Raw genomic sequence first — 26,857 nt, forward strand, 5'->3', positions numbered from 1 at the left:
ACATGTATCAAAATACCTGAGACCATAAAGACCTAGGTGACAAAGCCTCGGGTACATTCAAGTTTCTTAATGTTGTACTTAGCTGAGTGTCACATGTAATAAACAAGTGAAACCATAGCTTTGTGGGAGAAAGCTGTGCCTGCAAAAATCTACTTGCCATTAACGGGAGCAAAATAACTATCAGCTTTTTTACATTGTAACTTTTACATGTAAGAGAGAAAACCATATACCATAGGGAGGTATTTACATAATGTGGTCATCTGATTACAATAAAGCAGATTCTAATTACCTTGACAGAATCCAGTAAACTCCTAGGAAAAAATCGCTTCAAACCAACATCTTTTCTGAAACATAAAAAGAAGCGTATTAACAAATAACACCACCAAATCAATTAATATAATGACATTGTTGCAAGAACATAAATGCAATTTATTTATCCTTCCACTTATTATTCAGGAAAGAAGGAAGTATAATAAAGCTCCAATTTACCAGCAGTCAGGGAAGGGGTGGGACAAGTCATTTTCTAGATATGAGTAGAAAATATCAATATGAGTTGCTTTCAGAAGAACATCTTTTTCCTGTTTTAACCTTCACTGTTAAAAACCCTTCTAAAGTGTGCCTCTTGGCAAGAGGGCAATGTATGAGTAAACACTGTTTGAAAGTTAGCCTTATAAATACCAGTTCCAACTGGGTGACATTGTATTTGTAGAGAAAGTAGACTGGCCAGAGTAGGAAAACGTGTGGGATATACCATTAAAATTACTTGAATTAATCCTAAGTGTAGACTATTTTTTTAAGTAAACTTTTTTTGACTAAGGGATTCATTCACCTAACCCAAGTGTATCATCTTAGCTTCACATAGCAAACAAAAAGCAAGAAATTAGGTGACTTGCCTAAAGTCAGAAAGCTAAAAGTGTGAAAAGGTCATAAGTCCCAGTGATTTTCTTTAGATCAGGCTACAGAATTGATCATTACTATCACGAGCGTCAAAACATTCTGGCCAAGAGCACAGACCAAAAAGACCAGCTGGTTCTCTTTCCTTGGTACCGAGTGCACCAGGAGTTTGGGCCACTAGATGGCCCTCGTGTGCTAGTAAAATGAAACAGCCTCTGCAGACATTAAGGAACAGAGGACATCAAAGGATCCAGAAGGAGAAAACTAGACAATGGTATCCTTTCAGAATTACCTTAAGTATAAGCTAAATAAGAAATATTTTAAAATACAAAAGGGATGACTTCTTTATCTATGATTGTAGTAAGTTAGCTGGCATTATAAATAAAACTATAGAAATCACAGAGTTTATATGGTTGATCCAATATCCAAACACTCCAATCCCCTATTCTTTAATCTACTAGTTAGCACCTAAGCCAATAAACTTGCTAAATCCAAAACTGGTCTCAGTTCTCATTTCCTTTTCGTTGTTATCATGTCCACAACATGTTTCTAAATTCTTTCTCAACTTCCATGATGTTCTGTTTCCTGGTTCTATCTACCAATTAGTTCATATAACCCTAGCTTTTCATTTATTTTTCTAACTACTTCACTTTGTGACTTCCCTTCCATATCTTTTCAGATCTGCATCATCTACTGTGATTACAGGGTGTCAAAGGAGGAGAAGTGTCCCCCCCCCCCCCCAGGGTCTTCCCTTTCTTGCTGCCTCCTAAACAGACAAGGTCTTTGTATTTAGGGGTTTGGGTGTTAACCACTATGGAAAGTAGCACAATAAACAGGTGAAGAGAAAAAGTCTAGAATCTTTAGGCACTGTTTCTGAGTATTTTCTCCCCTATGTTCCTTTCCGGGCACTTTTCACACAGAGAGCTCTGGGCTGGAATCTTCACATGGCCACAGGATGGATTTGGCTATAACCAAACACCTATAAACTTGAGGCTGTTTGTAAGCTGGGAATGCTAATTCCTACTCCAACAGTGGTGCTGAAGATGAAAAAAAGAGTGTGTTAAGTTCCTACAACTCTTTTCTTCAGAAATACAGTAGATGCGGGATCCCTGGGTGGCGCAGCGGTTTGGCGCCTGCCTTTGGCCCAGGGCGCGATCCTGGAGACCCGGGATCGAATCCCACATCGGGCTCCCAGTGCATGGAGCCTGCTTCTCCCTCTGCCTGTGTCTCTGCCTCTCTCTCTCTCTGTGACTATCATAAATAAATAAAAATTAAAAAAAAAAAGAAATACAGTAGATGCCCCTCCTGTCTGGTGAGCATTTGGTCCACACGCCTGACTGCCTGCTGTTTGAGCACAGGGAGGTATGACCCTTTTCCGCCACAAGCAGAACACACGGTGGGGGTGGGGGAGGATAAAAGAGCAGGTAGGAGGAAGGCTGGCAGATGCTCAGGGAAGAGGTGGTGGAAGGGTAGGCAGCAGAGGAAGTGAGAAGGGAAGAGATTCAGACCTGTGGACACAAGGTCAAGAGTGCCCAATGACTGGACATATGTGAAAGGACTCCATGCATTGAGAGGGGGAAGCCGGGGTGGGTTCTGTTTTAGATGTGTGGGTGCAAGCAAAGTGTATGTGGCCTCCTAGTGGGGATTTCAAGGAGGCAGCTGGCCACCAATGTCTCTGGCTGAGGGGGAAGACCAGGGCAGGGGACGTCCTCTTCCTGACCGTGAAACCAGTATCACCCCTAGCCAACCAGGTAATGCATCTACTTTTAGAGTCAATTGGAAAGCAAAGAATTTATCACACTCATTCTGTAACAAATGGGGAAATTACAGATGGACCCAAAGGGTTCATTTTTCATGAAAAATGAGAGGGCATACTTCCTGGTGAAAATAAAGCCCGTTTCTAGGTGTTACTTTTACTTCCAAGATGAAGACAATTTCATCTGAGAGAAAACAAAACAAAAAACCGTAAGGCCAACTAATGCTGGCAAGTAATACAGTTTAGTTTTTCCAACACTTTTGAGCAATGGATTTGTAACATTTGTCCGTATGTTACAATTCTTTTAAATGTGACACCTGGCAGGGCACCAAGAAACCCGGAGGAGCAGCTCAGGCACTACGTTCACAGGTTTAGGGAGGGCCTATTACAATCATTCAAATTTAAACCCTCTCCTAGGACACCCAGTGGGGACAGGCAGCCTGTCCCACTTTCAATGTGAGGCTGCCTCTACAAGCTGCATAGCAGTTGAGCTTTTAGTTTCTTGTGCCCTAAAATTCATCTGAGCCCAAACTCTACACAAGTGTGAAATTATGTGAATCAAACAATAAATACTACTTATACATTTCAACAAAATACAACTACTGGCTTTTATTATAAGGCAATTCTTTACAAATAATTGTCAAGGGGTAGATCCTAAATTCATGCAAACTCATTGGACAAAAATCTAGCTATATGAAACTTTTAGAATACTGCCAAACTGCAATTCCCAAACTCAAGCATTAGGTTGCTGGATTTCCACATAAGTCCAAAGGAAACCTCCAAACCCATACACAGCTGACAAGATATTAATATTAGGTAAGAACTATACTGTCCATTGCAGAGCCATGTGAAGCAATATAGACTTAAATTAGTTAAAATTCATCTAAAAATCTAGTTCCCTGTCATGGCAGCTACATTTCAGGTGCTTAGTGACCTCACATAGTGAGTGTGGTTGCCATGCTGGCCAGGGCAGAGAGGGCATCTCCATCATTATAAGACGTTGCACTGGGCTGCAGCAGTGAATCCAGGACATCAGGGACCCTGACTCTCCAGGGCTTGGGGCTTGGATCAAAGGCTCCTCGGTAAGGGAAGGGGTGAGTGGAATAGATGGATGCTGGGTAGAGCTACACAGAGCTAGGACAGTGACCATGGGATACCACGCAGCACTGGAACCTCTGGAACGAAGCCCTGGAGCCAGAAGGAGAGCATCCCATGCAGCCAATCTTACAGGACAGGGCTGGGGTCATACAGAAGCCCTCAGCTGGCACTGCCCATCCATGTGCAGCAGGGAGCTTCCAACTGCTACTCTTCCTACTTATTCTCTAAGGATTAGCAGAAAAGGGTGTCTATCATTTAGTTTCTAAAATTCAAATTATTTTGATGTGAAGCCTCAAAGAAAGCAAGGCTGCCCTCATCTGCTTGCTCACACCAGCACCATGTTGGATACTGGGGTGGAACAATCCCCTTTCCTCGGGGGAGACACAGGCTCAACAACCCACTGGCAGAGGTGCAGTCAGACCACCAGGCTCCAACACCAATATGACTGTTTGTTGACATTCAGAGTTTCTGGAGTTTAAATTTATAGTTGTGATCAATTTTAAGCCAGAATCCTTTTAATTAATGTTTAATTTACTTCTTGTCTTTCACAGGAAATACTGAAACCACTGCTGACCAACGAGGACTTTGTTCTCTTGCTCTGTGTCTCCAGGTGTCAGGGCTGACTGCCCATCTGCCACACCCGCCACACCCAGCTCCCTACCCAGAGCAGTCCAGGCGCTAAGACACACTCCCTCCCCCTGGCAGGTGGCAATCCTCGCCACCTGTCCTCACCAGCTGTCCTCAGCACCTGCTGCATCTCCTTGACACCCAGGGTCTCCTGCACACCAGGATGAATGCCCCAGAATGCACCAGCTCCTGCCTAGGTAGCCCAGCGTGTGGCCTTGTCCTGAACAGGTGCATCCAAGTCTACAGATCCCTAACACAGCAGGCTTTGGGAGACCTGGGTATGAAATAAGCTTCATTATAAGTAAATTCTTATGTCAAAGATAAATTTATTTCCCCTTTGGCACTACTTCTAAGAAGACCTTGACTTTGTCTGTTAGCTTGGGGTACTTATACTCTGTGGACATAATTCCCTAAAGATTTAAAATCCAGGCAAAAAAAGCAACCAAAACTATGTTAAAATACAAGAAAAATGTGCATTTTTCATATAGCACCCTTATCTTATCCTTGCTCCAAAACTCTCAGACGCAAGTATCTTTAGTGTAAAAATACGACAGATATTTAACCTCTATAATACCTCTTAAAAACTGATAAATATGAAAATTCTCTAAATGCAGGACAGATTTTCACTTCTGAATAAGTGAATAGCAATTCACTGGTAATAAGAAGCTGTCTTTTGGCCAGGAAAAGCTCTCTTGTAGCCAGGGGTGGCCACAGGACTATGACTCAGTCCATGTCCCTCTAAGGGAAAGCACCTGTGTCCTTGCAAGGAGGAGAAAGAAAGAGGATGTCCACTTCCTCCTCTGTGAGGCTGGAATACAAATGTGATGGTAAAGTCCACTAGTCATCCTAGGTCATGAAGTGGCATGCTATAGATGATGGAATGGCCAGATTAAAGAAGCCCGGCACTCTGCTAATGAGGAGCAGTGTCCATCTAAGACTTGCTTCGTATGAAAGAAGAATGACCTCGTCTTAGTTAAGCCACTATCAATTCATGCCAAACCCACCAGCATCTTCTTTAACATAGGCAACTAAAAAAACCATGAGATTACTATTCAGAAGACAATGAAAAAATGAAAACAATGCAAAATCATAATTAACTTCTGTTAACTTTAACTCATGAATTTTTTTTCATTCAAGAAATCCCAATGGATGAATACCAAATGAATGTCCAACACTGTTAGGTGCTGGGAATAGCGGTGGGTCGGGGGAGGGAGGTCCTCCCTCAGGGAAGCTGACATTCTAGCAGAGAACAGATACAAGTACACAAACAACTACAGAAAATACATGACATGCAAAGATGATTAAAAACAAATTTCTTTAAAAAGCAAACCACTTTAATAAGGAAATGAGCAGAACTGAAAAGCAAAGTAGTTCACATAAAATAATTTCATGACACAATTGTGTAGTTCAAAGAAGAATCACTGGTATGTGAAATCCTTCCTTCAACAAGATCAGAGTGGGAACCATAATTGAAACACAGTTTTATTAGCTGATTCTGGTAAATCTGTCATTGTCACAATGCTTGAGGACAAGACAATTCTCTTAAAGCTCTGATCTGCCCTCCTGTAGAGGCTGCCTCCCCGCCCCCCCTCCCCCGGCTCTGCTCATCAATGTGTGCAGGTCTCTAGCTGCATGCCACTCCCTGGAAGCATGTCCTTGGGAGGACAGGTTCTGGGGCTGTGGTGGGGCTGTGGGGGGGTGTCACCGCCATGCATCTTCCCTTAGGCTACAAAGAAGGCACACCGGTTCTACCACAGTGGGAAAGACAGGGAAAGACTAGGTCTGGTTAGTTTAACGAGCTACAGAACTTCCTGTGTACTACTTTCCCCACTCGTAGAAGCTGGCCCAGTTATCTTCAGCATGATTTTATTTTTTTTTTAATTTTTATTTATTTATGATAGTCACAGAGAGAGAGGGAGAGGCAGAGACACAGGCAGAGGGAGAAGCAGGCTCCATGCACCGGGAGCCCGATGTGGGATTCGATCCCGGGTCTCCAGGATCGCGCCCCGGGCCAAAGGCAGGCGCTAAACCACTGCGCCACCCAGGGATCCCCAGCATGATTTTAAAATAGTTATTTAGAAACGTGGTAAAGTGGAAGGGGTATTCTTTATCAGGCTGTAAACAATCAAGATTGTCTAAATTTTCGGACAGAAACTAAGCAACCCTATGGATTATTTCACAATTTATCTCCTTACTGGCAGGCCACCAAGGCCGCCCCAAGGGAAAAAGAACCATACAATAAAGTCAGAGGAAACGAGTGATATTCTGCATTCATGCTGAATTCTTTTCTGTACTAGAAAATCTACATCCTTCCAAGTGGACTCAAGTCACCAGCAATCCTCAGAAGGAAAGAGAAATGCCGAGAGAAATGCCGAGGCCCCTGTAGGATCTGGACTGCTGGGTCTCTGGGGCAGGATGGCCAGAGTCTGCTCCAAGCTAGATGATCCTCTCAGTAGGCATCACGTGTAAAGCCTTCTTGACAGCTGTGTGGGAAGATGGAATGGGAAGAGCAGCTTCACAGATTTTTAAAGTACTGAGAAAATACCACGATGAGTCAAGAATTGTTCATGGAGTAAAGCCACCTTTCAAGATGTCAGGAACAGAACTTTACCATGAAAAGATGCATACAAAAGAATTAAATACTATATCCTAAAAATGAAGGGAAATTGACATCCAAAGACAGGCTGGGTCCAGCCTGGGCTCCAGCATGGTCAGTTTGAGCAGCCTGGTAACAAACAGGCAGGCCTGCAGTCCTGGCCCAACATGCCCTAAGTGCTGGGGTTGAGGAGTGCTGGGGAGGAGCACTGTGGTTGAGGAGTGCTGGGCCAGCTGGCCTCGGGCACCTGCTCTGGGGTTCTGGACAGGATGCTGTCTGAAGGACCAAGTGTTCTGGTGCTGGGTCCGGACCCAAGGGAGGCTGCAGTTGTGCCATCCACCCTTCGGATCTCCAAGAAGCCCCTCTGGAGCCCCACATGCCCAACTTCAGGCCAACAGTCTCTGATTCAAGCCACGTGGAGGCCTGAGTGAGTCAGAGGAACAGCAGACTAACACACTCCGGGCACAAGCACGCAACAAAAGGTTACTAGGAACTAAGAGCAGATCATATCCCAAGACATGAACTTGCAGAACTGAAAAGTATCAATGGTGAAATGAAACATGAGCCAATGATGCTTAGAAGACACACACACACCATCACGGGGAGAAATGGAGATGGAAAATATGAACCACATGAGGAGCTACAAAAGTCCAAATGTATCTAGTTGACAATTCCAAAGCTGATGGCATATACTTTCCAGATGAAAACACAAATCCACAGAACCAAGCAGCACATCTTGTTCCAAGCTGGGTCACCAAAGAAACGCAAGCCTGAGACACAAGTGAGGCTGGAAGAGCAACGCTAAGATCTTAAAGGGAAGAGCAATCAGAGAAATGGCAGCACACCTGTCAACAGCTGTACTGAACATTATCTTTTGAGTGTGGGGAAAATACAATGTCTGAAAGGAAAAGGATGCTGGAAGGGTGCGCTTAGGTGACACAAGAGCATTTAAGAGATAAAATGGTACACATGCTGCCAAATCAGCAATGTCTGCATGAGATCATATAACGTCTAACGTGTGGTTTAAGCAAAGACAGAACTAACATAATGAGTGAAATGGCATAGAAGTTGGAAGGAGATGCAGAGAGTGAGGATGTCCCAAGGTCTTTGCACTACTAGAAGGGTGAAGGTAACTTTAAGATCTAGATTTGGTTAATATAGAAGGTTAAAATGTAAGGGTAACTAAAAAAAGAACAGAAGTAGTTTATACATATCCAAATCATTAGGGAAGAAAATTTGGAATAAGAAAACCCATTAAGAAATAAACATTTAGGGATCCCTGGGTGGCGCAGCGGTTTGGCGCCTGCCTTTGGCCCAGGGCGCGATCCTGGAGACCCGGGATCGAATCCCACATCGGGCTCCCGGTGCATGGAGCTTGCTTCTCCCTCTGCCTGTGTCTCTGCCTCTTTCTTTCTCTCTGTGACTATCATAAATAAATAAAAATTAAAAAAAAAAAAGAAATAAACATTTAAAAAAAGGAATGAATACACATACACACACACACACACACACACACACAGTAGAAATAAAGACAACACAAGCCAGTCCAAATAGATCATTTATTCTAATAAATACGAACATATTAAAGCCATCAGTTAAAGGAAAGACATTCTGGATTTAAGAAATCTGACTCTATGATGCTTACAAGAAACACTATAAAAGTGTAAAGATGTAATGAGGTGGGAAGTAATAGAAGAAAAGTAATAAAGGAACAGAAGAAGTGATACAAAGAAAGGAAATGAAAGCTAGGCCAATGCTAACCTAAAGAAGGCAAAGCAGACTTCAGGACGAGAAGCCCCCCCAAAACTAGAAAGTATGTATGATTAGGCACCCTGAGAGTAACTGAATAATGACATGAGATTCAATTAACCAAGAAGATAAAAACATTCTGTTTGTGTTTATATGAAAAAGCTTCAAATACAAAGCAAACATGAACTGACCCACAGGAGGATACGGACACAGCTGCTCTCACAGTGGGAGACATGCCTTCTCAGTTACTGAGTTGTCAAGAGACAAAATACCAGGAAAGACAGACATTAACCAGCTTGAGCATAAAATACATTTTTAAAATCACACTGAACCACTTATAAAAACTGTCCACATAAAGGAAACACAGAAGAATATTAACTGCAGAATCTAGGTGGCAGATACATGTGTGCTTCCTGCATGGTTCTTTCAACTTTCTGTATGTCTGAATTTTTTCATAATAAATTACTTACTGCAGGGAACTGATCTTACACAAGCCTGCAATGACAGTCTCCATGAAAGCTAAAGAAGCTGTTATCACACGGACCATTACCAAAAAAACCTTTTAAAAAATATCTGCACACTTGGAAATGTAAAAATAGAAATAAATACACAAGACTTTTAGAACAAAAGTTTCAGAACAAACATCAGGTCTTGAAACTCAAAACCAAAATGAAAATAACTGGCAGATTTTACTACATTAAAGAAAAAACAAGAAAAAGAACATGTCCTGTATGATGAAAAGCCATATAAGCACAGTTGACAAACAAAGACAAGTTGGGAAGAACGTGCAGAACAAATACTACAAACACAGTTAATATGACAAAAACCTCTTAATATTAACAAGAAAAAACACAAATATATGTAAAAATTGATAAAAAAAATATAGCTAATTTTTAAAAAGGAATATAAAACGGTCCACATATGGGAAAGTGTTCAATACCAACAGTAATCAAGCTAAAGCAAATAAAACAAGCTATTATCTGCAGGTCAACAGGCAAAAACAAACAAGAAAACATGGTGACATTGCCTCGTACTGTCATTGTCCTGACTGGTTAAATGTGGCATCACACACGGATGTGAGGGACTACTGTGCTGATGTGCATCCAGTGAGTGGAAACCTCTTTCCAGAATAAGGCTGCCGGAAAAAAGCAGGATGCATGTACAGCGCCACCACTCTCACGTTAAGCTCTGTACTGTGTTGTACGAAAACATGGAAAAAGGGGGCCTAGGAAACGGTAAGACTGGGAAGGTGGTTAACACTAACTGTTGGGATTTGAAGACTTTTATCTTATTGGACAACTCCGTTTCAATCTTCTCCAGCTAGACTGTATTACGACCTCTGTAAACAAATGAAAACTATTTTAAAGGGCTCAACATTAAGTTAACAGATAAACTCTGACATTGTTTTATGTGCTTTTTTCAAGTAACACTGCGAAGTAACGCTACACAGTTTGGTTTCATCAAGAGTGACAAGCTGTCCCCTGGATCCGGATCACAGCAAAGATCATGGGCAGACATTCACTCAGGGCCCGGTGCTACGTTCAGCTCTCTGGGCGGACCACCTCCCTAACTGCACACCAAGGCAGGCAGCAGCCCCGCCCGCACTTTACACCCCTAGAAGCACACCCCAAGGGCAGGCCATGGTGCAACCAGGACCCACACCCAGATACCCTGCTGCCAGAGGGCAGAGTCACACGACTTCTACAGCTACACAGAACCTAGCAGGAGGCAGAGGGTGGGCAGGGGAAACTCCGCCTGGTCATACCCTGGAACACAAGCCGCTTAAATCCACCCCTTTTCCTTCTCTAGCATCTCTGCTTAATTCACAAAGCATATCTCTAAAAGGATTCACAACAGCTGCCTCAAGATTACAGAGAATTTAGCTTTTCACCCTCACCCTCTGAGAAGGCCCGTGATGACCACACCATGCTGCACCCATTTCTCCCACAATACGAGCACAGGCCCTCCCTTGTGGACTGTGATCCCCACATTCTCCACTTCACTGACCCCCCACTCATCAGAGCCCCAGACTGTCCTCTGCCCCCTGCCTCCTGTCCTGTTGTCTCAATTTCTGTAATCTCTAGAAAGGAGCCCAGTTTACACTGATTCCACTGTAATCTTCAATTGTCATTTCAAACAGGCCCTGAGATCAAGAGCTGCAAGCTCTACCATCAGCCAGACAGGTGCCCCTCATTGCAAACTGATCTTAAACTGAAAACTCCTCTCTCCAACCCACCTTGATGGATACCTGCTTCTTCCTTTTCTTCTTTTAACTGCCTGTTCTTGCTGCTACGAACATGTCAATGCATGATCCATGGAGATTTTTTGGGCCCCTGGTGTCCTGTGACTTTGGCCCTTTTACAGTATTTCCAGTACACCTGGCTCACTTCATCCTGTGACACCACAGTTCCTACTGTGGCCTCGCAGAGACAGGGCAGGATACAGTTCACACCATCCTTCCCCAGTCCCTACAACAGGACGGGCTTCCACAGTGACCCGAAGGACACAAACAGGTGCTCCTGCACCCTGCCACTAACTGCCAGGTGATTAATAATCCTGGTCCTCCTTGGACTTCACAAACCGTCCACCTCAGACTGGACCTCTTAAGATCGTCATCTTTATCTACTTGCTGGCTTTTCAGCTCCACTCCCTCATCATTTCCCTTTACATGGAGACAGACTCCTGCAGAATAGTCTCCGATTTACAGAGGTTGCAAAGACAGTACAGAGTCCCACGGATACCCCATGCCCAGCTGTTCCTACTGCTTCTAGCTCACATTGCCAATGGCACACCAGCCACAACTCCTAATCAACATCGATTTATTATTGTTAACAAAGTCTATACTTCATTCAGATTTCATTATTTTCTGTATCATTTTTTTTGTTTCAGAATCCAACTTAATCATCATGACTCTAAAGGCTCTTCTTGGCTGTGTCAGCTTCTCAGATTTTCCTTGTTTTTGACAACCTTGACAGTTTGAAGGTGTACTGGTTTGTTGTTTTGTATAATGCCTCTCAACTGGGAATTATCTGTTTCACATGATGAGACTGGGGTTATAGGTTTAGGGGAGGAAGCCAAGAGAGGTGAAGTGCCCTTCTCAACAGATCCTACCAGGGGCACGTGCCATCAACACGGCTCATCACTGCTCATGCTGACCTTGAGCATCCAGCTCAGGTGGGGCCTGCAGGTTTCCTCACTGCCAGCCGACTTTCTCCCCACACCCCTTTCTGCACTGCACTGTACAAGTCACTAAGTACAGGCCACTCTTTGAGGTGGGATTTTGTGTTCTGCCCCCTTTGTTGTCATATCTACATTAATTACTTGTAATTCTTCTGTATGGGAGACCTATCACTTCTCATTTATTTATTCAATTGTTTATATTAGTATGGACTCACGGATGTCTACTTTATGCTCTGGGTTATGATCTAAAACTGTCACTCATTTTGTAGCTCAGACTACTCAGCTTCAGGCACCTCAGCTGGCTCTTGCGACACGTGGGCAGAGCACTTCCTCCCTCCTGGCACCTCCAGATGCCCAGGCCCCGCCTGCATTTATTTCCCCTCCCCGCCTCTCTCTGGCATCAGGCACTTCTCAAAGGAGCCCTGGTTCCTTTTACTGACAAATGACATTAGAAACCAGGCCCTGGGTACCACTGGAGATTTTAATGCTATTGATATGAGTGATCTTTTAACATATGAAATAAACCCACATTTTTCCTTCCTTTCATTTCAAAAACAAGCATATTCCTTCAGAACTGAAAATCAATATGCTGTAATAGTTCATATGATTCCTCCTCAAACAGAAACCCTTCCTATGAGCAGCACCCCTAGCAGCCCACGACAGACCTCGGCTCCAGCCACCTCCACCCCGCTGCCAGTGCTACGGTGCCTGCGACACAGCCTCACTCCTTCTCGAGTGGGCAGGAAAGACACAGTGGTGCCCTGCTTCCTCACTTCCCTTTTCTAACCTTCCTTAGTAACATGGAGCTCTAAACCAGACCATGGTCCTCGTTTGCATGGCTCAGGAGTCCATGGCGTCAAGGACCTCAGCCCTTTGCAGAGCTCACTGTGTTGGTGACCTGGCCCTCACAACCAACAGGTGGTTTCCTAGCTGTTACCTGGCCTCCTGTGTTTTTGTGCCTTCAAGAAGTCTCTTCCCTCCTCCCGGCCAGCTATCCCCACCTGCCCACATGCTGTCTTTGGGACTCAAAGACAGCATGTGGCAAGACAGTATGTGGCATGTTGCATCTCCCAATGAAACCACCTCAGACGTCAAGTACCACACTTCCCACACACACACGCTCCAGGCACCCCCACTTCAGCTCCTAGGACCTTATTCTACAGGTCTGCTCTCTCATCTGAGTCTCCCTGCTAGCTATAAGCTTCTGGAGGGAGAATGTTTTGTATTATTAATTTCTGAGAGTGCAGCACTAGGCTGCCAGTGGCTCAGCACATGCTCAGTAATGTCTGTTAAGTGAACTAGCGAGTAAAGAAATCAAAGCACAAGAAATAGATAATCGACCAAATAACCAAATAGTTAAAACTATTCCTGTTATTCCCTAAGACCTCCACTGGAATTCAGGACAAGCTCAACATCATCTCAGATGAGATCTTCAGTGAGCCCCTCAATTCTGATCTGTATTTTAAGCATTAAGAGTCCCGGAGTCTGAAGACTGTGACAGTTGTAAACAGAAATCTATGGCACAGTGAACACTAGCCATTTTCTTGTTTAGGTTATTAAGGGTCTCACTACTTCTATACCATCCACTGAAGGTCAGGAAACACTCTACTCAAGATAATTCCACCTGCTAACATGTCTTAGCTAATCTCATTCATCTCCAACCAACTTGTTTTTGCCCTGGCCGATCTGCTAAGGGCCTATGTATAGGTACACTCAGATTAACACAGGCACAGCCTCTGGCGAGTGTCCTCTGCTGCATGCGGCCCCAGACACTAGGCTATGCTAACATGTCACATCCAGAAGTCAGGCGTGGAGCTGGCTCTCAGGGCCTCTCCCCAGATGCCACTCTCATCCCTCACGACCTGGCACAAAGGAGGCTCATGTCAGTTATGAAAAATAACTTGCATCTCTTACGACCAATTATTATTCCAAATGGTTGTACCTGCAGCACCGTAACCAATTTGCAAACTGGTTATTTCTACTTTTATGTTTAAATGACTACACCTCCCCTGTAAATCTTGCCTCCCAACGGGTGGGGCACTACACTTTCATACTATGGCTATAGCTGGGCTCTAAGAAAGTTCAAGCAAAATCTGAAGCCAGTTAAAGTTGTTATCACAGCAGGGTAGTAATGGATAACCTCTTACTTTATTTTACCAACTTATCTTACATCTCCCAAATACCAGAAGGATTTCAGTAATAATACAGCCAGAAAAAATAAATGTTGGCCAGATGTGATACTATTTTTAATGAAATTAAAATGGACCTTTGCTGATATTTAAATATCAACTCTCTTTTGCTGCATTCATTATCAAAAAGATGAAGAACAGAACTTCTAGCCTACCCAGACATAAGCTCCAGCATGGCTTAGATGCATTTAATACAACCTAATACGACAATCTAATACACAAATTAATTCCTGAAAATTTGATTCCTGAAAATTGTATTCCTGAATTATCTGAAAATTTTTCAGTTATTCTAAATATCCTGATAACCTGAGCAACAAGTAATTCACATATCGCCACCTGTGAAAAACCCTTCAACAATGCATAGAGATTATATAATAACTGAACCAGCAATTCTGAATTCAATGCAAACTAGAAGCAAAACTTCACCCCAATGTGATTAAATCTACAGAGACAGAAGTCTGTGATGACGTGCCGTAGACATTATCAACCATTATTAAGACATCTGTCAACAAATTGAAATGTCTGCTTACACAGTTCCTGTCATTAGGAATTCTTTGCTTAAAAAAACTTTTCTTCTTCCAAACACAATTGTTTTAGAAACAGTAGTGTTTCAGGTTTTTTTTTAATTTGTTTATGATAGTCACACACAGAGAGAGAGAGAGAGAGAGGGGGGCAGAGACACAGGCAGAGGGAGAAGCAGGCTCCATGCACCGGGAGCCTGATGTGGGATTCGATCCCAGGTCTCCAGGATCGCGCCCTGGGCCAAAGGCAGGCGCCAAACCGCTGCACCACCCAGGGATCCCGTGTTTCAGGTTTTGAATTTAACTTTAAGTAAACTAACAAAAGTTCGGATTTGCAGGTGGGCTCATCTCAATGTGATACAGCTCAGGGGTGCGATACTTACTCCAGCACTTCATAGTTAGACTTCTTCTCCAGCGCGTTGCCTCTCATCTCCCAGTATGAGCGCCTAAAACCAGGGAACACATACATTTACACACACGTGTGAGGAGTGTCTATGCTGCCATATGGTAACTACTTTGTGGCTCAGCCACAGACATCCTAATATATGCTATTAATAAAGACCGAAGCTGAACCTCAGCATTACTCCCACACCGCAGTGAAGCAGAGATCAGGTAACACAGGCTCTGTCCTACTGGACAATCTTGCTTTCTCTTTCAATGTGAAGCAGGGAAGGCTCTTTGTAAAGACAAGACACGAGACTACAGGTACAACTGCTGCCTGCTATGCTCATCCTGCTCACACGAGCAGGATAGCTGCAGGCCAGCAGACTGCTGCCATGGCCAGGCGAGCACACCCCCTCCTGCAGGGGCGCGCATGTCACCAAGCATAACTGCACAGATCTGTAACAGAACAGAGAAGGCCGTGCAGGACAGAGTGCCAGGCTCCTGCACACTCTGAACGTTCAAAGTCTGATCTGTACGGTCTCAACTCCAGATGACCTATTCAAGTTGTTTCCGGTCCTTGCTCTACAGTACCTGCCACCCGGGGGCAGGATTCTATCTGCACAAACATAGTAACTTGCAGAAGGGGAAGCTCTGGCTGGAGTGCTTTGGGGCACACTGATGATATACATCACCTCAAATAATGTTTTAGGAGAATGAGACCTTGTTTCAAACTTGTCTCTAGTAATATAAATACCAGGTTTGCTTTTTAAATTTGCCTTTTTCTTTGGCCTACTTAAAATGAAAGTACTAGATTTAGATGAAAAATTCCAAAAGGGCCCCAAAAGGGTCACTTAGTTTGTTTTCCTGCATTCTATTTATGTTGGGGGGGGGGGGCGCAGCTGAAGGAAAAGACTACTGTGTCAGGCTTTTCCTGTAGTGCATTTACTTCATAATGAAGTCAGGGACACTGAACAGGGCACAGGGCATTAGGATGCACACAGCGTGGGAGGCCAGAATGGGAAGGAGCAGAAAAGTTACCTAGAACCAAGGGGGGGTAGCATGCCACTTGCACAATAGCTCATGCTTTCTGACTCCTGCTCCAGATAACCCAGTACAGCACCATCTGCAGTGAGAAAGGGGCAACCAATATGCTTTCTATGCTAAAACTGTGAGGGTGAGGAGCAGGACAGGAACACAAAGTGACCAGTGAGGGAAATATAATTAAGGGTGAACACAAATTTCAGTGAAGAGCTGAGAGTTATACCTTAACCATCCTTGGGTTCTTATAGGTACTGGTATATAACAACTGCCTTATGTAATATAAAAAATAGTGACCTTGGAGGAAATTCTCACTAACTGTTCTGAGAACACATAATCAAATTTTGGCTAATTTAACCAATTTATCTTAAACTACCAGCCCAAAGTAAATTTTAATTGAAATCACACCTGAAAAAGGTAAAATATTCTTTTATTCAAAATTAAAATGGTAGCATAATATCTGATACATGATGATAAATGTTATCAGCAGTAAGAACTATATTCTCAGATTTTCATTTCCCTTAAACCTGCAGCATCCCTTAAACCACAAGCCATCTGTGGCTATTTGTGTTTCCATTTAAATTCTGTGCCCTAGCACATTTAATTATTCAGTACCCACCTGTGGCTGGTGGCTAGCACCTGGGGTCCCACAGATACAGCACACTTCCATCATCCCAGGAGATTACTGGGGAGCGCCCTCAGACCTGCTCACATACGTGCACTCTCACCAATCACTCCATTCTAAATACAATGAAATCTCATTTTAAGAGATCCTAAGATTTCTAAAAGTAGCACTGACAACCTAATTCAAAATCTCAAATTTTTACTTGCATCTTATTCAATATTTTATTAACAAAAATCTTTATGAGGAAAAGGAAAATCCCTCAATAATTTCCAAAACTAATGAAACCACTGATGAGCAAAGCCCTCCATGCCTAGTTACCACCTTACCGTATTTCTAGACAGCCCAGCTTCAAAGCAATGTCCTGGTCCACGCGGTCAGCTATCTCAGACATGTAGTCACTCTTCACCTGCAATCAGAAGGAATAGGGGAAATAATACTGCTTTAAAAGAGCACATTGTCGGGTCACTCATTCCATGACGGTTTCCAGGGTGCCGTTTACATTACACACACTGTGCCAATAATTATGCTAGATGCTGGATATAAAAATGAATAATACCAAAAACAGCTAAAGAAAGAAAGCAGGCTCTTAATAAGAACTCATCTAATTCATGAGCAAACTCTAAGAAGCAACTCATCACCTGAATCGCAAGCTGCTTTAGACCCTCCCCACACTGTCACAAGTGAAAGCAAGGAGGAAGATCTCCATTTCCTTTCTTTCTTTTTTTTTTATATTTTATCTTTTTATTCATGAGAGACACACACACACACAGAGGCAGAGACAGAGGCAGAGGGAGAAGCAGGCTGCACGCAGGGAGCCCGATGTGGGACTCGATTCCAGGATCACACCCTGAGCCAAAGGCAGGCGCTCAACCGCTGAGCCACCCAGGCGTCCCAGATCTCCACTTTCAAGCAAATTTGCAGGACATATATTTTCTGAACTCAAACTACAGTCCTAGTAGCATTCTTTGGACCCCAATGGCAAAAGCAAAGAAAATTTACACATTTCAAAACCCCCTGCAACTGACATGCTTCCACCTCACCATCACCTCTAAGTGATTAATCTACAAAGTCATAACGTGTAAAATCTAATATAAAGAGAAGAATCTTGGAATGAGCACAGCGTGTTATAAGCAACTGATAAATCACTAAATTTTACCTTGGAAACTAGTAATACACTATATGTTAAGTACTTTAAAAAAAAAAGAGAGAGAGAGAGAAGAATCCAAAAGAATTCTATAAGCACCTTCTGAGTAATGATTATGCTCAACTAAGGTAATTGATGGACCACTAGTAGGACCTGAGAGCACCTGTCAGTGTGAAGACACTTCCCCAGATGAAATATATAAGATCTCCTATAGTGTTAAGAGATCCACATCTACAACTGATATGACAAGAGGGAACACTATTCTGGACCTCAGTTAGTGAAATGTTATCACTCCCCCAAAAAAGAATCCCACTCTTCTCATTAGAACTGTATTATAAAAAACTACACTCAATTATAATATAATGAATTTCACCAATAAAAATTTTGTGGAAATATGTCTTGTCTCTTATAGAAGTATTTCAAAAACACCTGATTTTGCCTCTTAATTCTCAACTCTAAAATGTTGACTTTTGGGCCCTTCACAGAAAAAGTGTGTTGACCTCTGCCTTGGAAAAAAAATTCCAAAGATCATGCTCTTCAACTCTTATCTCCTAGCCTGTTAGCTCACCTGCTCAAAATATTTCTACTCCCCTATTAAATACTCTGCCTTATATCATACATGTCCTCATCATGACCTTCCCTTGCAAAGACCCTCAACTTCCCAATCTCTCATTATCCCTTTTTTTTTAACTGCCTGGCAAAACCAGTGCCACTGAAACAAACCACCTACCTCCTTCTCCATGTTTACTGCTAAGCAACTGGAGAAACTACAGGACGATATAAACTTTGCCTCATGATGGCAAACCTCAAATGGCTGGCTGAAACTGTCCAGAAACTCAACAATGCTTGTCTAGCAAGAACTCCAACACATTGATTCACACTTCCTCCAGTCAATAAACATGTCTTTCTTATGGTGAAAATAAAAGTTTTCAGATGGGAATATCCTTTTCAACATACCAAAAATCTATAACCCGATGTGAACTGTACTCACCTACTCATTCCTCTTACAGGAGGAGCAATAACCACTCACCTAGCCCAGTAGGCAACCATCTGCTATTTCTGATCTGAACATCAGATTTCCTCTCAAAATCTTTGTCTTATTTTCTGCATTAGTACCTAGATCTCGGTGGTCAATAATATGTATTGACAGAATGAGTAAGCAAACAAACAAATTAAATAAAGTTTCCATATTGGGGTTTGGGTACCTCTGTAAACATCATTTTCCAAGTAAGTAAGCAACAATAATTTCTATTGTTTACACTTCAACTGGCCCTTTCTCCTATATAGCAAAAAATAAATCCAAATTTAAAAACTAAGTTTTTGCATCTTAAGTAGGTTTATTATTGCACACAAAAATAAAACCACAAAAGATACATTAAGACATGTATTTCTATGAGTTAGAGAAATACCACCATTATTCTAACTGAAACAGTCAATCTTAGTTTATGGTTTGGTGAAGACTTCAAAAAAACTACAGCATAATATCAATTACATGCTTAGTAAAATTCATCATTACAAAATTAACTTAAAAATTAATTATTATAATTTTTAAGCATTTTTCACAGGTGGGAAAACATAATCACACAGTTTATTTCATTAACCAAAATCAAATCACATTAGTTGCAAAAATGCAAACAGAGAAAATTATAATTTGACAATCTCTGTAGAAAATCCCTTTATGAACATGACTTAAAAGCTCTGAGAGTTGGGACGCCTGGGTGGCTCAGTGGTTGAGCATCTGCCTTCAGCTCAGGGCGTGATCCCAGGGTCTTGGGATGGAGTCCCACATCGGGCTCCCCGCAGGGAGCCTGCTTCTCCCTCTGACTGTGTCTCTGCCTCTCTCTGTCTCTGTCTCTCATGAATAAATAAATAAAATCTTAAAAAAAAGAAAAAAGCTCTGAGAGTTGTTTTCCTAGAGCAACACTCTACTGCTCTTGGCTCTCAAAGATGTGTGTCCATGGCCTGAAGTGATCAATGTGCTCTGCAGAGTGGACTGACCCCACGTGATGCCATCCCAACAGACCCTCAGCTCTCCACATCCCTACTCCAAGTCCTACAGGAGCTTGCCTCTGCAGGAGCAAAGACAGGAACCCCATCCGAGATCCCTGATGGTCCCTGGAGAGGGTGTTTTCTGAAACCACTGTGCACGTTCACACACTGATGCTGTGCTCAGGCATTCTTCAGGACTCAGGGTTCTATGTACTCAGTGTTCATTTCTCTTGTAAGACATTTCTTACTACCTTTCATCTCCTACTAACTCCCAGTAGAATTCATTGCTTTCATTTGTGAAATAAATGCAATTTACTGACCGTTTAAGGGTGTGTATGTGTGTGAGAGCATCCTGGCAGGCAGACTTACATGGAACATCTCCTGTAATCCCTGTAGCATCACTGTGAGTTGGATAGTACTATCACCTCCAATTTAAAGCCTTAGAACAAGCCTAAAAAGAATGAAGGTGATAACAGGGCCCAGGCACCGTGCTAATTATTTCACATATGTTCTTTGAAATATTTACAATAACTCTTCAAGTTAATAGTCCCATTTTATACATAAAGACCAAAGAAGTTAATTCACCCAAAGTCACACACCGAGTGTTGTAAGAGTGAACACTCAAGCACCAGTCCACCGACCCCTACAAGTTAGGCTTCAGTGTGTGCCCACATTGTCTCCAAAGTCTTTCACAGGCAAGACCACAGTCTTCCTCCACAAGGAGACGGAGGGCAGGTAGGGAGCTCATCCTGTCACTCGGCTGCCCACAGGGGCTGATGTAATGGTTTCCTGCGCACTGTCTGCTCCGCCTGACCACTGCTGTCATGATGTGTTCTCTCTTTACACCAGAGACAACTACTGTGCGCTGACCCCAACTCCAGCACATGTGTAACAGTCTTCCAAGAAAAGACCTCTGAAAGCTGATGTTTGGTTTGTCTGTTTTTAAAGATTTTATTTATTTTAGAGAGAAAGAGTATATGAGAGAACTCACAAGCAGGGAGGGGGCAGAAGGAGAGAGAGAATCTCAAGCAGATACCATGCTGAGCACAGAGCCAAAAGTGAGCCTGTGATCAGGACCTGAGCCGAAACCAAGAGTCAGCACTTAATTGACTGAACCACTCAGGTGCCCTTGAGAGAGAATCTCAAGCAGATACCATGCTGAGCACAGAGCCAAAAGTGAGCCTGTGATCAGGACCTGAGCCGAAACCAAGAGTCAGCACTTAATTGACTGAACCACTCAGGTGCCCTTGGTGGTTGGTTTTTCAAATTAATCTGTGTCCAAGCTGATGTCAAGTTTCCTACTTGAAGAAACAGGGTATTTTCAGACTTCTTTCTGTGGCAAGTACTATATTTATATTCATGAGGTTTATTCTTCTTACACTGCAAGAGAATCAATGCAAGTTCTATAAATCCTCCTAGTGAGTGACTGAGCCTGAAGCTGGTTCTGGGGACCCCACAACCACGTTCCTAACACTGTGAGGGTCTGTTGAAGTCCCTGAAGTGAACTGACAGCAAATTTATAATGCCTTCCCATTTCTAAAATCTTTCATACAGAAGGATAACCAAGAAATATGGGCTGAATAGAGTAACTATGCAGGGTTTACCTACACCCTCAATAACATAAGTGCTTCTTGAATCAACAAAAATATACAGGAGTGGGAAAAAAAGAAGATATGTACAAGTAAATAAGTATAGAAAACAGACCTTGTATAAGTCAGACTTAGACCTATATTTATTTTACCTTTTTTCCTAGAAAAGGACAGCTGATAATTTCCATACTGAAAATATCAGGTATTAAAACAATGAAGTATTAAAAGAATTTCTCACTTGGAGCTGCCATTTCAAAATGTTTTAACTGACAAAGCTTTACAGCCAAGAAAATACAAATAATCAATTTCTGATAATATAATTACCTGAATAAAAACTTCTAAAAATAAAAAATCTGAATAAAAATCGCAGAACAAGAAACCGTGCATGCCCTGTTACCTCAGTATTTCACCAGGCACTTTCAGATTCTATTCCCCAGCCCCGCCCTTGGTAACTTCTTTCTACTTCCTACCGGAACTCCTTTTGTCAAGTAAATCACAATTACATTACAGCCCATGTTTTCAGGACAGGGTGGACAGGTATACAGGTGACACATGAATAACACGTGTTTGAACTGTGTAGGTCCACTTATACATGGATTTTTTTGATGAACACAGTACAGTCTTATGCGTATGTTTTCTCTTATGATTTCCTTAATAATATTTATCTCTAGCTTTACTGTAAGAATATTGTATATAAAACAACATACAAAATATGTGTTGACTGTTCATATTATTAGTAAAGCTTCTTTCTGATCAACACTAGGCTATTAGTATTAAGTTCTGGGGAGTCAGAAGTTGTGTCGGGGGTCAGTGCCCCTCATCCCCACATTGTTCAAGGGTCAACTGTAGTCATTTTAGTCTTAAAATATTTGTAGGAAAAAACAATGGGAACCCTATGTCTGACCCACACATCCCAAGAGCTGAAAATTTTGAGTGCTAAATAATTTCTGTACAAGTTCTGCCTCAATTTAAATTTAGTTAATATGACAACTTCTTGACCAAACATGGGCATGGCTCTTCAAACTAATGGCCACCATTATTTGCAAAAGGTTGCCAATCAAATACAAAGGAGATTTCAGAGAGATAAAGAGGAGCAAAATGGGGCAGCCCCAGTGGCCCAGCGGTTTAGCGCCGCCTTCGGCCCGCGGTGTGATCCTGGAGACCCAGGATCGAGTTCCACGTCGGGCTCCCTGCATGGAGCCTGCTTCTTCCTCTGCCTGTGTCTCTGCCTCTCTGTGTGTGTCTCTCATGAATAAATAAATGAAATCTTAAAAAAAAAAAAGAAGAAGAAGAATAAAATGTTACATGGCAAGGGAAAAGTTTGATTTCTAGGTAACACATACTTCCCTTGCTTTCTAATGAGCCATTAGCTTTAACATCAAAATTTAGTTTTATAACCTCTGCTCTACAATGAATAAGGTTTTTAACAAGATTCAAGTTTATTTTTAGAGTGTGCTGATTAATATCTTTCAGAATATTCTAAAATGGGGTCAAAAACACTAAGTGAATCATTTGCAACACCTCACTTTGGTCACATTTAGGACATCTTTAAATGAAACTGTGCCTCCACAAGATAATCTCCAACCAGTAACCAGACACTCAATACATCCATGACATGTTGTTTTCTGCATGACACCATTCAAAACAATGGACAAAATGAATACTGGGCATAGATTAAATTTCAAAATAACAAAATTAACGTAGTTTATTTTAAGTGCTCTCTGTTTCATGAGATCAGAGTGGTGACAGAGAAAATCTAAACATAATTCTTTTATTTCTACCCTGATAAAAGAGCCAAAATAACAAAAATATGTTTTCTTCTAAAATAGAGATCACAATAGGTAACACTCAAAAGTGTCTATTAGTCCCCCAGCTAGACTTTAAGATGCCCACATGTGAAATTCAACAAAGTAACAGTTCCTAACAAACAAACAAGGAAACAAATCACTAAAAGTCAGTGTAAGCTAGCACCAACAGATGTCAAAACCAAGAATTTCAGATGTAATAATTCAGATTCAGAAGAGACATTACCTCTATACAAAATGGTAGAGAAATAAAAGGCAGAAAAATGAGAAAACAATAAGAGCCATAAGTGATGCCCTGGCAGATTTTCATAAATGGGAAAGGGGCACAAAACTTAAAAAAACACTAAATAAGGGATCCCTGGGTGGCGCAGCGGTTTGGCGCCTGCCTTTGGCCCAGGGCGCGATCCTGGAGACCCGGGATCGAATCCCACATCGGGCTCCCGGTGCATGGAGCCTGCTTCTCCCTCTGCCTATGTCTCTGCCTCTCTCTCTTTCTCTCTCTGTGACTATCATAAATAAATAAAAATTAAAAAAAAATAAAAAAAAAACACCAAATAAAAACTCAGCAAATGCATTACACATCAAAGTGGTTGCAGCTAAGGAGAGCTGGCAGTGATGTGACATATTTACGTGGATCACAGATCCCAGGGAACAAGAAGCCGAGACAGGAGAAAGAAGTGGGTGCACACTTAGAGCAGCCTGAGAAGCTGTGACGCAGACCCACACGGAGACCTTAGGCCAAGTCACAAAGAAGGGAGAAAAGGCAAGGTCTGTCTGAGTCACTATCAAAAGACATTTCCAGAACTGATGAAAAGAGATAAGTACACAGGTACAGGGTGCACATCACAGATCGAGCAGGAAAAAAATGAGTGGAAATTCACACCTAGTTTGTAACATAACTGCTAAACACTAAAGATGAACAAAAGGCCTTAAAGCACCCAGAGAGAAAGGATCCCTTCAAAGACAGGATGGCAGCCAACTTCTCAACAGCAATAATACACATCAAAGTTCCGAGAGGAAACGGTCCCTCCTGACTTGTACCCAAAGCAGGAAAAAGAATACTAGCCACACAGGAGGCCTGAACAACACCGCAGGCAACCCTGAATTTGTGGGTGTTCATCATCCCTGTGCTCAACAATCACAGAAGACACATTCTCCTCAAGCAAAAAGCTCAGTAGGTGTGAGGTGCTGCAACAAGTCTAAACCAAGCCTGAACAACTAGGATCAAATGAACCACGGTCTCTAACCACAATTCAAAATTATTCTAGAAATTAACCAAATGGGAAACATGTTTAAATCACTTTATGGTAACTTCCATTTCTACCAACAGTCAGTCAAATGTCCCAACCAATCTGCTCACTGAAAACAACAAAAAATGATAAATAACACATTTTTCTTTTCCAGTCTTCTAGAATGCTTCGATGAGGTGGGTGATAAAACAATACTAAACCCTAGTCAGGCTGATGAGGGAATGCAGAGGGCTCAGAGGAGATCTTGGGTCAGCTTCTACCCTAGGCTAGAACCAAACACACACACACTGTAAAATGTGACAACTTGCAAAGGAAATAAGCAGGGGGATGTTGGCCACACAGGACCACAGCCATCTGCATGGAGTGAAAGGACGGGGGGATGTGACAAGGACAAGGGACTGCGAGATATTGGGCGTGTTCTCTTCATTTGGGCCATAGGATCACGGGCACTCACCCCTGTACTAACATTACAGCTCACAAAAGCATACATGTATCGGGCGTTACCAAACTAACAATTTAAAAGAATCAAGGTCATCCAATTCTGAGCCCCATAAAAATGGCTTAGAATTCAGTAAAAATATACATACGCATATAGGTATCTTACACATTTTCATCAAGTAGTAAAGCTTATAAAAAGTATAGAATGGGTGTCATTTAACTCTGAAGCCTCTATTAAATAACTTATCCCTGAAGTCAGTGAAAATTTCCGCACTCAAGTTCTTACAAAATATCTCAGTTCCGTTCTCAGTTAAACAGATCTTGGCTATAAAAAGCTGCTGAAGGGTTGTGTGTGTGTGTGTATGTGTGTGTGTGTGTGTGTGTGCACATGTGCATGTGTTTAAATAGGAGAAAGTTCTGAATTCCTAGCTGATTTCTTAACGATGGAATTAAGCCTGTTCCCAAGCTGGGTAATGGCTGCGCAGCAGAGCACACGATCACCTATCATAGTTCTGGAATTTCCACACGTGCAACAGGATTCTGCACTTTACAGTCACCCCGAGAAGTTAAATAAATATATAGGCACTTGTCAAAGCAGCAATGCAAAAATCATACTATTTTCAAACTTTGGTAGGTCAGGGTGAAAATAAAAATAGAAGCATTCTTTCACATAAATGAAAATTACATTATATATGTTTTATACATGCCCCGTTTTAAACACCAGCATTTAACACAATGCCTCCACATTAGGAGCAGAGACGTACTTCTCTCGTCAGGACAGCTGCACACATCTTATACTCAGCAGAATTTATTTAACCAACATTTTACTGAGATTACTGACACAATGCTTCCAATTCCTCTTGTTATTGCACTATTTCTATGAGCATCCTGTACGTACAGACCTCTGGATGTAAATCCCTGGAAGCAGAATTATTAGTTTGAATATTAAATTGCCAATATTCAACCATTTTGTTCGTACCAAACTGCCAACAGTGCCACATACCAACCTGAAGGATATGAACACACTCATGGCTCTGAGCATAGCTGCCAACTCATTGGTTGTGACAAGAACAGTCCTCTCCTCCTTCTCTCCCTCCTCCTTCTCTCCCTCCTCCTTGTAGTTTGCACACACCTTTACCTTCCTGTTTCCATTCCCTGGGGCCTGAGACACTGGCAGGATCAGCCATCGACATGGGGCGGTATCATGACTGCACTTGTATTTCTTTTAAAATAAAAATACTTGATGTAGAATATAATAAAATCATACACAAAATGAAAGTGACTGTTAGGATAAAGATACTTTAAGTGATGTTTTAGAATACTTTCGAGACTTTCTAAAAATGTGCCATGTGGCTGAATGACTATAAAAGATGAAAAAGGATCAAGCTGAGGAAGAAGTGCAGGAACAGGAGAAAGCAGAGGGTGGGGGAGAGGCACACAGGAGGGGAAGGGTAAGTACCCTTCCAGAACATGCAGCTCACACTGGTGTCATGGATATGCAGATGCTAAGTGCTGAATCCTCAGGAGGCTGGTGCTGCCTACAGACTGAAGTCTCATGACTGGGCACCTGTATGCCAGACGGTTCCACCTCACGTAGCTGGGATAGGTATTCACACCTGTCTATTTTAGTAGATAAGACAGTGAGGCCCAGGGAAGCTTGCAGAGCTGTTACATGCACAGTGAGTGTGTGGCAGGCTGCCCATTCCCTGCCTCTATTCAACAGAGTGACAAAGGCCGCAGTGACCCATGTCCTGTGAGTAAGAGAAAACTAGGGCCACACAAGCATGTGAAGTGCTTTTAATCAGAGACAGAAGCAAGGTCCCAGAAAAGGAAAAACTAGGACACCTGGCAGCTGTGTGGAAGCAACAAGAACGCGGCCAACAGTGAGGTCAGCCTAGGAGTTATGAAAGGGAGGGGACTGCAAGCTAATGAGGCTTGTAGTATGAATTCCAGAAATTCATGTCACTAAAGTAGCATACAGTTCC

At 42.4% G+C, this 26,857-nt stretch overlaps 1 protein-coding gene across 6 annotated transcripts in view; it reads right to left on the reverse strand.

Moving 5' to 3' along the window:
• Positions 1-26,857, reverse strand: part of PTK2 (protein tyrosine kinase 2) — a 271,928-nt gene that overhangs the window by 124,738 nt on the left and 120,333 nt on the right. For all 6 annotated transcript variants that reach the window (XM_055314396.1, XM_055314395.1, XM_055314394.1 and 3 more), the window contains 3 exons: positions 16,984-17,063; positions 14,994-15,056; positions 290-344 (listed from right to left, as the gene is read on the reverse strand). In XM_055314396.1, the coding sequence (XP_055170371.1) occupies positions 290-344; positions 14,994-15,056; positions 16,984-17,063 (198 nt within the window). The remainder of the gene's footprint in view (positions 1-289; positions 345-14,993; positions 15,057-16,983; positions 17,064-26,857) is intronic.

Source organism: Nyctereutes procyonoides, unplaced genomic scaffold, assembly GCF_905146905.1.
Source record: "Nyctereutes procyonoides isolate TBG_1078 unplaced genomic scaffold, NYPRO_anot_genome, whole genome shotgun sequence".
NCBI lineage: Eukaryota > Metazoa > Chordata > Mammalia > Carnivora > Canidae > Nyctereutes > Nyctereutes procyonoides.